This window comes from Phyllostomus discolor, chromosome 8 (assembly GCF_004126475.2).
Source record: "Phyllostomus discolor isolate MPI-MPIP mPhyDis1 chromosome 8, mPhyDis1.pri.v3, whole genome shotgun sequence".
In the NCBI taxonomy this organism is placed as follows: domain Eukaryota; kingdom Metazoa; phylum Chordata; class Mammalia; order Chiroptera; family Phyllostomidae; genus Phyllostomus; species Phyllostomus discolor.
In genome coordinates, this window is record NC_040910.2 from 86,721,753 (window position 1) to 86,736,436 (window position 14,684).

Consider the following 14,684-nt stretch of genomic DNA (forward strand, 5'->3'; position numbering starts at 1 on the left):
TTATCATTATGGCTGGCATAAAGTTGATACTCTACAAATATTTGTGAAATGTCTGACTGAATAAATACAATTACTATAGATTCATATGGTAATTTTTCTTTATTATAGGCTATTGGTACTTGGAATTTCACTGTATCCTATGCTTGTGGAAGTGATATTTGAAGGTGTATTAGTTCACAAGAATGACTGGGAATTTAAACCTGAATTGTATTTCCTCTCTCCTGGACAACTCCCCCAAGATCCTCTTACCAGCCTACTGATCATTAATAACACAGGTGAACAGAAAGACAAAACTCAAATCTAGAAATAAGTTATTTTTATGTAGAGGGGAAAAAGTGAGTTGTAAGAGTAGAAAACATGTATTTAGACTTTATGAATAGAAAACAGTTTCTGAGGAACTGTGCATATTTGCTCAGAGTTTAGGGGTGATGGCGATAAAGAGATAGGGTCGAAGGATCCTGGATCACTGCTTCACCTGGTGGAGCAGAGCTGCTGATCTGCCTGATTACCCTCAGCTGCTGTGTGAAAGAGAAACTTCTGTATTGGCTGAACCACTCAATTTTGAGACCCCTTTGTTACAGCAGCTTAACTTCTACCTTTAATGATGTACACACTGGTTGACATATAGAGATGCAATAAGATCTAGGAGGATGCCTTAACACAGTTTGGTACATGTGCTCCTGTTATCCTAAATGATAGGTCATCGGTTTTGTCTAACTGGCTTAATCTTCCTCTTTATTTAACTTTGAAGATTTTATGTCTTTGCCTAAAATATTAACAAAATATATTCAGAATAGGAATTCTCTCTTGAAGGGTTCCCCTGCCCACTCCAGTTTTCACATACATTTGTGACTCAGAGTTCTAGATGTCTTCTCTTTAAACAACAGTGGTCTTCTTATTTGTTTCTCATTCTTGTTATTTTCCATGCGGGTTTTAGAAAGTGAAGTTTATTCATTCTTCTACCTTAAAACTGAAAGCCTTGCTAATTCTTTGATCTCCAAGATCTAGAATTGTTTCTCTGCCTTTCAGTTGCCCCATGAATGTTTTCTTCCCGTTACTCTGAGCACAGTCCATGCTGTTCACTTGTTTATTTTTTTCTTTTCTCTGTACTCACTTGTTAGGTATTTTGTCATTTAGATTTGGAGCTTCTATGCTATCTCATTCCCCTTTTTCTCAAAAACCTCATGATTGTTGATAAGACATAGTTAAATTGGAGAATCCCTGTTTGTCTGGGTGAATGTGGGTCTCCATTAAGATATCTGCCCTACCTCAAGTGACTACGGAGATGGAGCAGGCTGTGTGGCTAACTGTCCTGCAATGCAAGGAAAGCTTAGCTTCCATGCAAACACCCCTTTCCCACCTGGTGGGAGGAATCCTAATTCATCTGGCGCTTGGCCCTATTTTTCTGGTGCCAGAACCCAATTCTGTCCTTAGCTCCCATTTGAAAGTTCGAATGAGCCAAAAATGAGAATCCTTCTTTTTCCTTTTCCCGTTAAAGTCTGCCTTTTGTCTGGAGTTCCTGTAGGTTTTTCTCTGCAGTTTTCCCCAGGTAATGTCTATTAGAAAGTCAATTTGGGGACTTGTATTCTGAGGGCAAGTGCAGCTGCCACCTGCTCTGTGTGGAGTAGAGGGAAGGGCCTGTGGTCACTTTGTTCCAGGTGTGGTTAAACAGTTAACCAGCCTGACAGCAGCTTCAGAGTCTGCCTTGCCCCTTGAATTCATCTGCTGAGGTTAGATATTAGGAAAATTGGTTTTGCCTTTGTATTTGTTGGCCCCTGTGTGTGTGTGCTAAACTGTGGGTTTTTCTTACCTCTTATTTCTCTGTTATCTTCGTTAGGAGCATATAAAAAACTTTGGTCTGATAGTGGCAATCTTTTCATTTCCCACTTCCTAACAAAAATATACTTATGAAGTATATGTGTATGTAATACATATGTAAATATGTAAAATACACTCATAGGTACACCTACATATATTTATTTTTCTGTTATTTGGAGAATACAGAAGCGAGAGGGGTGCTATTATTGGTCATTTTAGGCTAGCCAATCCAAGGCACTCCCCATATGATTATTGTATTCCCACAAATTATTGAGTTCAAATGTATTTCTTAACAGAGTCATAAAATCAAATTATATTGTCTTAATGGTCACATGCTAGCTTACATTGAGTAGAATTATAAAGCTCACTCATCACAGAGTAAGGTTTTTTTTATATATATTTTATTGATTATGCTATTACAGTTGTCCCCTTTCCCCCCTTCTCTCCCCTCCACCCTGTACCCCCTCCCACCCACATTTCCCCCTTTAGTTCATGTCCATGTGTCATACTTATGAGTTCTTTAGTTTCTATATTTCCCGTACTATTCTTGCCTTCCCCCTATCTATTTTCAACCTACATTCTATGCTACTTATTCTCTATACCTTTTCCCCTCTCTCCTCCTCCCACCCCCCTGCTGCTAACCCTCCATGTGCCCTCCATTTCTGTGGTTCTGTTCCTGTTCTAATTGTTTACTTAGTTTCTTTTGGTTTTGCTTTAGGTGTGGTTGTTAATATTTGTGAGTTTGCTGTCCTTTTACTATACATGTCTTTTCTTTATCTTCTTTTCTTAGATAAGTCCCTTTAGCATTTCATAGAATAAGGGCTTGGTGATGATGAACTCCTTTAACTTGACCTTATCTGAGAAGCACTTTATCTGTCCTTCCATTCTAAATGAGAGCTTTGCTGGATAGAGCAATCTGGGATGTAGGTCCTTGTCTTTCATGACTTGGAATATTTCTTTCCAGCCCCTTCTTGCCTGTAAGGTCTCTTTGGAGAAATCAGCTGACAGTCTGATGGGAACTCCTTTGTAGGTGACTGTCCCCTTATCTCTTGCTGCATCTAGGATTCTCTCCTTCGTTTTTACCTTGGCTAATGTAATTATGATGTGCCTTGGTGTGTTTCTTCTTGGGTCCAACTTCTTTGGGGCTCTCTGAGCTTCTTGGATTTCTTGGAAGACTGTTCCCTTTGCCAGATTGGGGAAGTTCTCCTTTATTATTTGTTCAAATACGTGCTCAATCTGTTGCTTTTCCCCTTCCGATTCTGGTACCCCTATAATTCGGATATTGGGACGTTTAAAGGTGTCTTGGATGCTCTTAATCTTTTCCTCAATTTTTTGAATTCTTATTTCATCATGCTTTCCTGCTTGGTTGATTCTATCTTCCTTCTGGTCCACTGTATTGTTTTGAGACTCAGATTCCTTCCTTTCACTATTGGCTCTCCTCCGCGTGTCTCCCTGCATCTGTTTTATGGTACTCTGCATTCTTTCATCTAAATTTCGTCCCAAATCCACCAGTTCAATGAGCTTTCTGATCACCAGTGTTTTGAACTGCGCATCTGATAGATTGGCTAATTCTTGGTCGCTCAAAAGGATGAGTCTTGGGGGACTGATTTGCTCTGTTGAAAACATGGTTTGTTTGTGTTTTTTTTCCCCGTCTCTTTTTTTTTTTCCCCCGGTCTGGTTGCTCTTGTTACGGTGGGGGGCAGGGCCTTAGGTGGTCCCCGGGGCTGGGCACCCCGGTTGCTAGATTGTGACGTTATATGTGGGGGAGGGGCGGGAGCGGGGCGGGAGAAAACAATGGCGGTAGTTCCGTTCTCCTGGACTCAGACCCTTGTCTGGGCTTCTGGGCCGCGAGTTCTGCCCTGGTCCACAATCGCTACCCCTCTGGGTCTGCCAGCCGCAGCTTGCGTACTCAGGCATCACCGCTGCCTTCTTGCACCCCCAATGACTTTTGTGCTGATTTCGCGCCAAACCTTCCCCCGACCTCCGCGCGCCGCCAGCCCCGCGCCCGCCGGCTTGTCTTCTCCTACCAGTCCGGATGAACGCGTCTACTTCAACTTCTTGGCTGCCCGACTTCCATTCAGATAAATCCTCTGCCGGATCTGGGTGTTATTCTGATAGTAAATTATTGTTGTAAATTATTGGTTTTCTAATCTTGGTTGTACTAGGAGGTACGGTGCGTCCACCTATTCCTCCATCTTGCCGGAAGTCCCCACAGAGTAAGGTTTGACAAATAGAAGATGGTACAATGAGTTCTCTTTCATGGGCCAATATTATTATTATTGTGACAGCCAAAGGGATATGCCTTCACATAATAAAAATATAAATTGTATATGTGGTTTATTTTTTTAACTTGACATATATGTTTTGTTTTATGTGGCCTTCTGTTATTAATTTAATATTAGAATCAAACATCGAAGATTTTATTCAGTCACTGAAGCATCAGAATATACTTTTGGAAATTGATGACTTTAAGAACAGGAATAGCACTGAGGAGTTGTCGTACAATGGAGCTATTGTAGTTTCTGGTAAACGAAAGGTATGTTAGCCTCTCGCTTCTTGTTTTTGCTTTTATGAAAAAAATTAATGAAGTACTACATTTTAACTATCTTAAAAAATGTGGAAAGTCAGCCCAGCTAGTATGCAGCAACCGTGACTCAAAATCATTTGAGATCATTATTAAATAATCTGAGAAGCTTAATTAAATTTGTGTAGCCCATTTGCCATTGTAACTTTTGAATGAGATGATCTTTTACAATCAAAAGTAGCTGAATATAATTGCATCATTCAAACCCAATGAAATATTAGGACTTAAACTTACCATCCAAGATAATTATGAATTAAAGGGATCCTGTGCAATGGCTAACTACCCAAACTGGCTTTTTGTAGTTGAAAAAATACATTAAATACTATCATAGCCACTGAAGTCTCTGAGAAAATTTTTTTCAGCCTACTCTCTTAACATGTTTCCATTTGGGTGAAGACTATAAGCAACAGAGATCTTTGCAGGAACAAGACTATTGAAAATACATCCTAATCACAAGTAGACTCTGAATCTTACTTGCATTGGAAGTAAGGGAGTTCAATTCAGTGAAGCTACCTCTTTATTTCTTGCCACAAGGAGAAAAAAGCAAAAGCCTTTGAAGATGTACCATTGACTTCGGTTCTACCTAAACTAAGTGCATCATTAAAAAAATGTAACCTCAATGTGGGCAACGACATCACTTGGCAGATGCTTTGCTTGTTACTTATCCAACATGTTTATTATAGGAACTTGTGGTAGTATTTAAACAATATCGAGCCTCTTTTTCATAAACATGAAGAACATAGACATTGTCCTTGGAAGTGTAAAAATGCCTCATCGGCAGTGTAGCTCGAATGTTTTGTGAACCTCATGCTTACCTCGTATCCAGAAACACAGGGTTTCTGTGCTTGCTCACTGCAGACCGACGGGATCTCCTCATCAGGGCCACTTTTAAATTCTATCAGCTGAAATTCCTTATGAGCAAAAGGAGGACAAAACGATCTAAAATTAGTAATACTGATAAAATTTCATACTGCTGACTGTGCTAGGGCCTAATATACATCATCCCCTTTAAACTGCATAACAACCTGTTTATCATACACACCTTCTCATGTGCAAAGATGTGCCACTCCAAAAAGGCAGGGGGCTTTGAAGATGGCCACACAGCTAGAATATAGCACTGTTGCGATTTTATGTACAAACCCTTTTCTTTGCTCTTCATTTAGGATTAACATCATCTCATTTGTGTCTATTTGAAGGATTATAGATTTTCAGCTTTATGCAATACCAAGAGACGGCACTGTTTTCCTATTCTTATGAGTATTATCAGCAATGGGCTGCTTCGAATGTTTAATCATACCCAACAGATTCGAACTGCGAGAGGCCCATATCCCTTTGTAAGTATTGGCTTCACTCCTTCTGAACAATTAAGAGTTTGACAAGCCACCTATATGTTCCCTCTTCGGCTTTTAAATATTTGTAATTTATTTCCATCCCCCCAAATTAATTTTGTCCTTATATTTTCAGCAGATTATTGTCTAACAGAGCATGATTTTTCCCTTTACTATGATAATCAGGGAATTCTCATGGGGGGATTTTTCTCCATATTGTGTTATAGTCTCCCAAAAAGCTTCTGAGAAGACACGTACTTGACTGTAGGAATGTACTGGAGAGAGAATGACACTGTGTGTGTGTGTGTGTGTGTGTGTGTGTGTGTGTGTGTGTGTGTTTATATGCTGAACTGGAAGTCAGGAACACATATAACCCTGTTTTAGAATCTCATAAATCTTATATAATTTGTTGGTCGATCCTTCATTGACTAAATTAGTAGACTGACTGATTCGAAGGACAGTCTACCAGTTCTTGGGCTATATGCTTTCTGATAACCCCTTCACCTACCCAGTCGCTCTGCATTGCGGGGGTGTCTGCCACACACAGGCTGCGTTTTCAGGGTTCTTTGTCAGCTGGCTCTAGTGTGGCTTGGCAACTGGAAGCAGTGCTTTTAGCCAGGACAGCAGAAGGATCTCGTACCCTGGCCTTCAGTGACATCACTTTCTTCCTTTGTCCCTCCACCCCGGATGTGACAGCGGCTTCTTGGGTCATCATCCTTGGCTTCTCTGCTCTTTCCTCCCATGTAACCACTGCAGGATTAATTTCACTCTATTTGAAGTGCTCGAGGTGGTTATGGTTTTCTGGTTAGAGCCCCGTGGATGCCCAAGAGGGATCTCTCAAAGCCTACTTCAGCTGTTTCCAACCAGAACGTTGGGAGAGAAATAAACAGGACTAGAAATGGAGCCTCCAAAAGGGAAGCCCATTTTGTAACAAAGGGGTCAAATTCAGTTTTGGATTCACTGCATCTGTGGTTCTGGGGGTACACAGAGAAGCACATGGATGGACTGACTATCCTTGAGAGGTCAGCAGGTGACATAATCCTCTGACAGTCAAAGCCACCACTGTCCCTGAAAGCAGGGAAAGTTCAAGAGTGGTGGTATCTGAAGGGAAGTCTCCAGAAGGTGGAACCAGCTGACAGTACAAAGAGATACATGTTACTCCCTCTTTGTCCTCATGTTGGTTCAAGATTAAAATGAACGGAGGCTCCATGGCTACACTCTTAGCCTCCCCAGTGGCAGAGACAATTCTTCTTTCAGCCATTCTTATGAAGACAGTAATACATTTTCCCACCCACTGGAAAATTTCTAGGTACAGCTTCCAAAGTCTTACGGAAAACTTGAGAATTGTGGAATGATTTTGAAGTAGGCTACCGTCCAAGAGGCGGTTCTGTACCCTGCCTGAGTATAAGCCCAGCCTCAGGCAGACATTGACTCAGGGGCAGTGATTTAAAGTGCATCTCCTAGAAGACGGGCTCAGCGGCATCGAGTTTTCATTTTAGGTCTGTGCCTCAGAGCACAGCCAGCTGGCTGCCGTAGTTCCCACGTGTCCATCACTAGGTTTACTGAGAAACACCTGCTGCTCAAAGCTGACTAATCTGTTTCCCTAGGACCAGAATTCCTTAATTATTATTTTTTTCGTATTGTGGTTAAAAAAACCCATGGAACATGAAATTTACCATCTTAACCATTTTTAAGTGCATAGTTCACTGGTGTTAAGTATATTCACATTTTCACAGAAACAGGCCTCCAGAACTTTTTCATCTTGTGCAACTAAAACACTATATCCATTAAATAAAAACTTCTCATTACTCCTTCCCCTGCACCCTGGCAATCACCATTTTACTTTCTGTTTCTATGAAATTCGACTACTTTTGATACCTCATAAGAGGACAAGTGTATAGTATTTGTCTTTTTGTAATTGGCTTTCCCCTGGGATAACGTCCTCACACTTCATTCATGTGGCAGCATGGGCCAGGATTTTCTTTTCTTTTTTTTTTCAAGGCTGAACAGTATCCAATTGTATGTACACAGTACATTTTGTTTATCTGTTCATCTGTCCATGGACATTGGGTCACTTCCCCGTCTTGGGTGCTATGAATAGTGCTGCTATGAAATGTGTGGGCAGAGATACCTTTTAGGTACTGCTTTCAGTTCTTTTTCATATATACCCTGAAGTGGGTCCTGGGGTCCTGGGTTATTTTATATTCCCTGCTTTTGTTCTAAGAGTTTCAACCTCATGCTTCATAATCAGAAGTTACCTGCCTCCACTGCCATGCATAGATGTTGATGAACTAGACACACTTTTAATTTGATTTTCCCATATTTTGAACAGCATATTCATTGTGGTTATTAGTATTTGTGTAATTTTTTAAAAAATGCTCACTAGCTTAATGTGCATCTCATATTTGCAGAGTTTCGTAGTGACCTACACTGGGCTGCCAGAAGCCTCCTTCTTCTTATTTTCCTTCGTGAGCTGTATCTCCCCTTACTTGGCCATGAGCAGCGTCCACGATTACAAAGTAAGAGATGGGGAAGGGAAAAAAAAAAAGAAACTTCGGGGAGCTTAACACTTGTGTTTTAAGTGCTATTTGTCCAAAATGTTGTCCTGTGAGAAAAACACTTAAGCATATGTTTAATTTAGATAATGTAATTAAGCATTATTTCTAGCAAGTCAGAAATTTACTTCTAAAAACGTGAAATACTTGTGGATGCAAACAACAGGGTGGTGATGGTTGGGGGAGGGGCTGGGGTAGGTGGAAGAAGGTATAAGAGGGATAAATGGTAGTGGAAAAATACGATAAAAAATGAAACCACAAAACGCTTTTTATTTCAAAATTAACAGAAAAAGCGCAATAATTTTACAGGGATTCAAGTTAAACATTACAAGGGGAATATTATAAAACTTTCAACTATATTATTTCTTAACTACAAAGAAGAAATCATAGATGCTGAAAAAGACCAGATTTAAGACTTGAGTCACTTTTTTACTGTGGGGAATACAATTTTTCCTTATGTTGGTATTTGGTTACATCCGTTATCCAAGTCAAACAGTGCAGTGAGATTTAGGTGAGTCATCCTTCATAATACTGAGCCAGCAACTCTCCCAAAGCGTATTTACATAATGGAGAACTGATTGTCCTTCAGGCCACAAATGATATTTCTTTTGAAAGAGATTCACTCCTTGACCATTATTAAATCTGCTTTTTATCTATTATGCATAAGTTAAAGTGGTGTTGTGAATCAAACCTATAAAATGAATTAATATCCATTTTCAAAATAGTCACTTTAATGAAATTAGCAAATTTCCATTAAAGAGTACGTGCATAATTAAAATTATTAGAAAATTTAAAAGTATTCGATTAGATTATATTTAACATGTCTTCCAATGGGTTTGTTTTTGGATTTGGACTTTAACCGAATCTCTGTGTTTCTTCATCAGAAGAGAGCTAAGGCCCAGCTTTGGGTCTCAGGCCTCTATCCTTCTGCCTACTGGTGTGGACAGGCCCTGGTGGATACCAGCATCTTCGTTTTTATTCTTCTTGTAATGTATGTAATTTTTTACACAACATACCTAGCACAAGTTTTTTTTAACACTCGAATTGTGTTCGGTTTGGTAAGTAACACCCTACACAGAGATTGTCTTATAAGCTAATTCATGATAAATATTAACATTTGATATTTGATATAATCAAGACATTTTTATTTTAATTTTGTCCTAAACTGAAACAAAAAAAATGCAAAGTGCATGTTCAATAGAATGTTTTAAAATATTTATAATTTAAATTTTCCCTCAACATTTTATTTTTTGACTTTGGTATTATTTATCCTATCTTTAGGTTACAATTACATTTGGTTATGCAGCTTCTCTCATCTTGTTCACATATGTGATATCATTTATTTTTGGCAAGCGGAGAAAAAACAGTGGCTTTTGGTCATTTTGCTTCTATATTGTAAGTATACAGACAAACATACAAATAGAGAGAAATAGAGTTCTATTTAAACTTTCAGTGTAACAGTAAATATATTTACTTTTGCCCTGAACAATGGGAAAAGTAATACCTTAAAGTGACACCATAGAAAGAAGAAAGAACGTAACATGTTGCTGATTTAATAGTGTTCCTGAAGAATTCACGTACAACCCCTTGACTAAAGTTCATGGAATATTTTATGGGAAATCTGAAGCTCAAAGTGCTGCTGTTGAGTTTATGAGTCCTTCAGCATACAGGGCTTCCTTGCAACACTAGAACAAAAATTGACCTGATAACATTCAACAGTATAATCCATTTCTACAATCTTAAAGAAAGTGTCTTTAACCTCAGATGCTAGTAATTTTAGAGATTGGAGATGTTTCTGTACCTACGGCAGTATACTTGTTCATGAGTATGAATAAAAGATGACTGAAAGTCCAAGATTACTGAAAACTGGGATGGAGATATTTACCAAGACTCTGGATACCCAGAGTGCCTACTCCCAGAAGTTCAGGTGCATTTTAGCTGGTACTCTCACCTGGTAGTTGAACATCTGGCTTGCAAACACAGCTCCCAACTCTTGGAGTTGAAGTCCTGAAACCACCAGAGGAAGCCAGCCAGAGGCCATCTGCTAAGAAAACGCATCTGTCAGCACCCGCTCACTTCTGTAAGAAGTTAGCCTTAGACTGCCCTGGTTAGCAGATAGCTGTGGGCTTATCCCTTCTGATTTGGTTTCTCCACACTTTATTTCCTGGTATTCAGCAGGTTGTGTCTATTACTGCCCCACTTATCACCATCAGGACAACCCAATACAAGTTCAGACATTACAGAAAGACTTATAGAGATGCCTCACTTGGAAAACTGGCTTTGAGGCCGGTATGACAATCTGGTGCACCAAAAGTCTTCCACTCATCCTTTGCATGGGAACTTTCATTCAGTCAACTTCTTATTGCCTGTGCCCAACGTAAACCCAGGTGCTGGGTATGCAGTACAGATGTCAGTAGAAGAGGGCCTAATAGTTGATTTCAGTTGGCACACTTGTATATGTCCAGCAAAATGTTAACAAAGAATTTGTGTCCATACTTTGTGTTTTCTAGTAGTTTCAGTTCTGAATGAGGTCTTTTTCAGAGCTGATGTCCAAGCAATGTCAGGGTTATTTGCCAATATGAGTGTTAACAGATCCATTACTGCCAGCCTAATGGAGGCTAGAAGTATCCCCATGAGTTCCCTCGTAGACACTCATTGAGCTTCTTTCCCTTGATTCCTAAATAATCAGCATACTAAGGTCGTGGCTCCTTTTACTTTGTCTCTCCCATTCTTGTGTTGGTTCTCCTTAAATAGAAGCCATTCTAGACTGGGACAAATAGAAGTCTACTAGAATGTATTTTTGCTTTGTGCCAAGTGAAAAATCAGCCCCTGGTTCACCTTATACTCACAATTCTCCCTGGTTTGTATAGATTCAACAATATCTCAGATAGGGGAGCGTTTGGCCTCAAAGGTAGAACCATACCTCATCAGCCCCTTCTCCTTCAGCTTTCAGCGGGAAAGCCGAGCAGGGACGGAGTTCTTCTTGGGGATGCAGGCTCTGGAGTGAGGTGTGGAGGTGGAAAAAATGTCCAGGTTCTAGGAATCCAAAGTGCATCAGTTCTACAGAACATGACTTACCTCCCAGAACTTGAAACAACACGGTCTTCAAGAACAATAGCTTTCATCTCTTGGTTTAGAGAGTAGAGACCATTTCCCCTAATACTTTATATATATAACAAAGGGTGGAAGTCTAATGAGAGCTAATTTACCTCAATATATGGTAGATGGCAGAATGGAGCCTGCATTATCATATAATGAGTTCCTCTTGCATAATTCCTTAGCTGTAAGAGCATAAATGAGCTAAAGAAATAGGACTTTGTTATTTCTGGGAAAGTCACGATAAAGCAGAACACCCTTTCCATCAGGTTTGTGGACAAATGTGATCATTAAGATGTTCGCACTGTGGTGGCACAAACCATAGCAAGTAAAGGACCACATCAGAGAATCAAACATGTGACTCTGAAACACTGTGTTTTTCACATTGAAATATAATTGTATCTATCTGTGATTGAACACTATTTTTCTTTTGCTGCCACTATTTTTGAATTATTGTGTATTAAAATAAGGTGGTATTGCAGAGGCAAAGTAAATTTTTTTAAATAAAATTTTTTTGTTTAAAAATTTAAAAAATTGTTTCAGTGTTATATATAGTATAGTATGTGTTTATAATTTCTGGTTTTTACTTTTTGATATTTATTTATTTTACTGTACTTGTCTACTTATTTCATTTTTATACCATTGAAAAGAAACTACATTTTTATGGAATACTGGGATATCAGATTGGTAATTCAAGATTACCTATGATAATTCCCCTCATTTTTAAGAGTGAAAATAATTAAGTAACTTATTTAAGGTCACACAAAAACTAGTGACAGACTTAGGAACAAAACAGGTCTCACACCTTATGTCATTCCTGACCTCAAAAAATAAGAGATGGTAGCATGGTCCATGATACTGATGTGAAGTTGTGTTGACCCACATCTGGACTTCAGTAGGCTGAACTATACATCCTCACGGAGACTCAGGCAGTTTGCAACATCTTTATGCCTGCTAAAAAGAATTTATAATTTCATTCAAAATGTGTATTGAGGGTAGGTACTGTGATCATTGATCTTTCATCATGCAATTAGTGTAAGTTTCAATCATGCCAGTCTTAGGACTGAGGTGATTTTTTATCACTCACAGGATCAATTTTAAAAAGGCATCACTTGCTGATGGTCAGTGCAGTTGTCATTTGTGATCTTATGTATACTTGGAAGGACAGTATAGGCAATGTTTCCCCATCATTGAGTGAAGCCACAGTCAACAGTCAATTTGTTTCTAAAGTCCAGTGGACTCCTGTACCCCCAAGGGTATGGCACTTCGTGGGCATCTTAGGCCCTTGTTTAATAAGGAAGCATCCTGCCTAGTGGTAGAGGTACAGTAACACATCTTAGCACACTGGTCCATGGAGTGTTTCCTTTGGTGCATTTCTGCATCTTCTCTTGTTCCAGTGGGTAAAAAGGAAAAAGAAAAAGAATCACAAAAGTATAAACTTGGAGGCCTAGTAGAATAAATGGAGTCAGCTAGGTGGACTAAAGGACTCAGTTATCAAAAATGAGGAGATAGGAAAAAATACAAAACTGTGATGTCATGGAAACTAAGAGAAGAGAAGTATGTGAATATGGACAGTTGTGCAATACCTTTGCAGAGAGATTGTGGAGGTGGTGAAATGAGAAAAGTCTTTTGTACTTGCCATCTAAAATGCTTATCATGCTCTTCCTGAATACTTGATGATGTTATTTGTTTTTTCCCAATTGTCTTTCATATGTCATATTCCCCCAAAACTTTCAATTCCCCTAAGAGCAACATTCCCTTTTATGTAACAATTCCTCAAAATAGTATAGTTTTCTAACATACAGACTTAGCGATCACAGTTGCCCAGAGTTTTGAATTCCAGCTCTGTCGCTCACTAACTGTGTTGTCTTGAGGGTGGTGTTTAATGTCTCTGGACCCTAGATTCCCCATATATAAAGTGATGGATAATGTGCACCATTATGTGACAGAGTTGTGAGGATTAAAGTGCACAATGCATGCTACATTCTTAATGCCTAGCATTTGTGTAGTAGTCGATGAACTTACTAGTTTTAAAATGTACTAGTTTTAGTGTAATTAATACATTGATAAGACCCAGCAGTGGCTTAATAAAGTGCTCAAAACATACTTATTGACTGGTAAACTGATCCTTAAAACAGGAAATTAAATTATTTTCAACTCCACCCCAACATATCCCAGTAATCTAAAAGAAAATCAGTCCATTACAATCAAAATGCACAATCTCAGAAAAATAATTTATTTGGAATGAGCACTTAATGGAGCAGATGTGGCAATCAGAAAACTTCAGTCTAGGTGGGGGGCAGTATGGATTTTTTTGTAAGGTCAAATATATTCAGGGTCCAGCAGAAGTAACACCTGCTTGAGTGTGGTTGGTAGGGTAATAATGTGGGTGTAATAATTTATAGTTTTAATTTGAACATTTCACCTAAAATGTCCTATGCTGTGCTTGAGTGTGATATTGTCATGTTACAGAATTACATGATTATAATTTTTTAAGAAATGATTTTACGATTAAAAAAGGGGGCGTTATTTGTGCTGGTCCCAGTATTCTCATTATCAAAAGCTTCTCCTTTCCCTTTCCTTCTGAAAGGGGTTTATCTGCATGTGGGAAAATTCTAATACATAGGACAAGAACACCTACATCTTAAATGTTTTCTCAAATATGAATGGACTGGATATGTTTGACACGCAATATATTTCAACTTGCCTTGTAGAGCTCAATCACCATGATAGAAATCCTTCTGTTCAGAGACTTATACTTACCGGGTACAGTCTGGGGTATGATATTTATTCCCCAATTCGTATTGGATGGATTTATAGCTTTTGTGATAGAGGTAAGAAATATTATCAACTGTGTCACTAATTTTGATTATGCAACCTATTAAAATGCTTTGCCCAAATCTACAAAGATGGAGCGTAGGCTACTGGTTTTCTGGGGCCTGGGTGGGAATTGGGAGCAAAAGGATATGTGTATGATGGAAATGTTCTTAAGTGAAATTGTGGTATTGCTCTCACAAGTCTGTAAATTTACTAAAAATCCTTCAACTGCACACTTAAAATAAGTGCATTTTATGGTGTGAAAATTTAGCCTCAATAATGCTACTAAAAAGAGCTTTGCCATGTGTACTTTGTAAAACTTAATTAGCTTATTCAAAACTAATGCCAGATGGAAAAATGTTGCTCAGTCTAATGGGTATTCATGATCCATTGTGAGGAATACACTCAGGTACAATATGATTCATTCATTCAAAATATACGTTAAACCCTATTCTATGTTAGGCACTGTGCTAGTAATTGGGGACA

The 14,684-nt window shown here is 38.9% G+C and overlaps 1 protein-coding gene across 3 annotated transcripts in view; it reads left to right on the top strand.

Moving 5' to 3' along the window:
- The window catches only part of ABCA6 (ATP binding cassette subfamily A member 6), a 54,734-nt gene that overhangs the window by 27,633 nt on the left and 12,417 nt on the right, over positions 1 to 14,684 (top strand). For 2 of the 3 annotated variants that reach the window (XM_036033444.1, XM_028521409.2), the window contains 7 exons: positions 109 to 275; positions 4,221 to 4,354; positions 5,599 to 5,736; positions 8,142 to 8,249; positions 9,170 to 9,343; positions 9,567 to 9,680; positions 14,096 to 14,215. In XM_036033444.1, coding sequence (XP_035889337.1) covers positions 109 to 275; positions 4,221 to 4,354; positions 5,599 to 5,736; positions 8,142 to 8,249; positions 9,170 to 9,343; positions 9,567 to 9,680; positions 14,096 to 14,215 — 955 coding nt within the window. The remainder of the gene's footprint in view (positions 1 to 108; positions 276 to 4,220; positions 4,355 to 5,598; positions 5,737 to 8,141; positions 8,250 to 9,169; positions 9,344 to 9,566; positions 9,681 to 14,095; positions 14,216 to 14,684) is intronic. The other variant, XM_036033445.1, reaches the window with a different exon arrangement.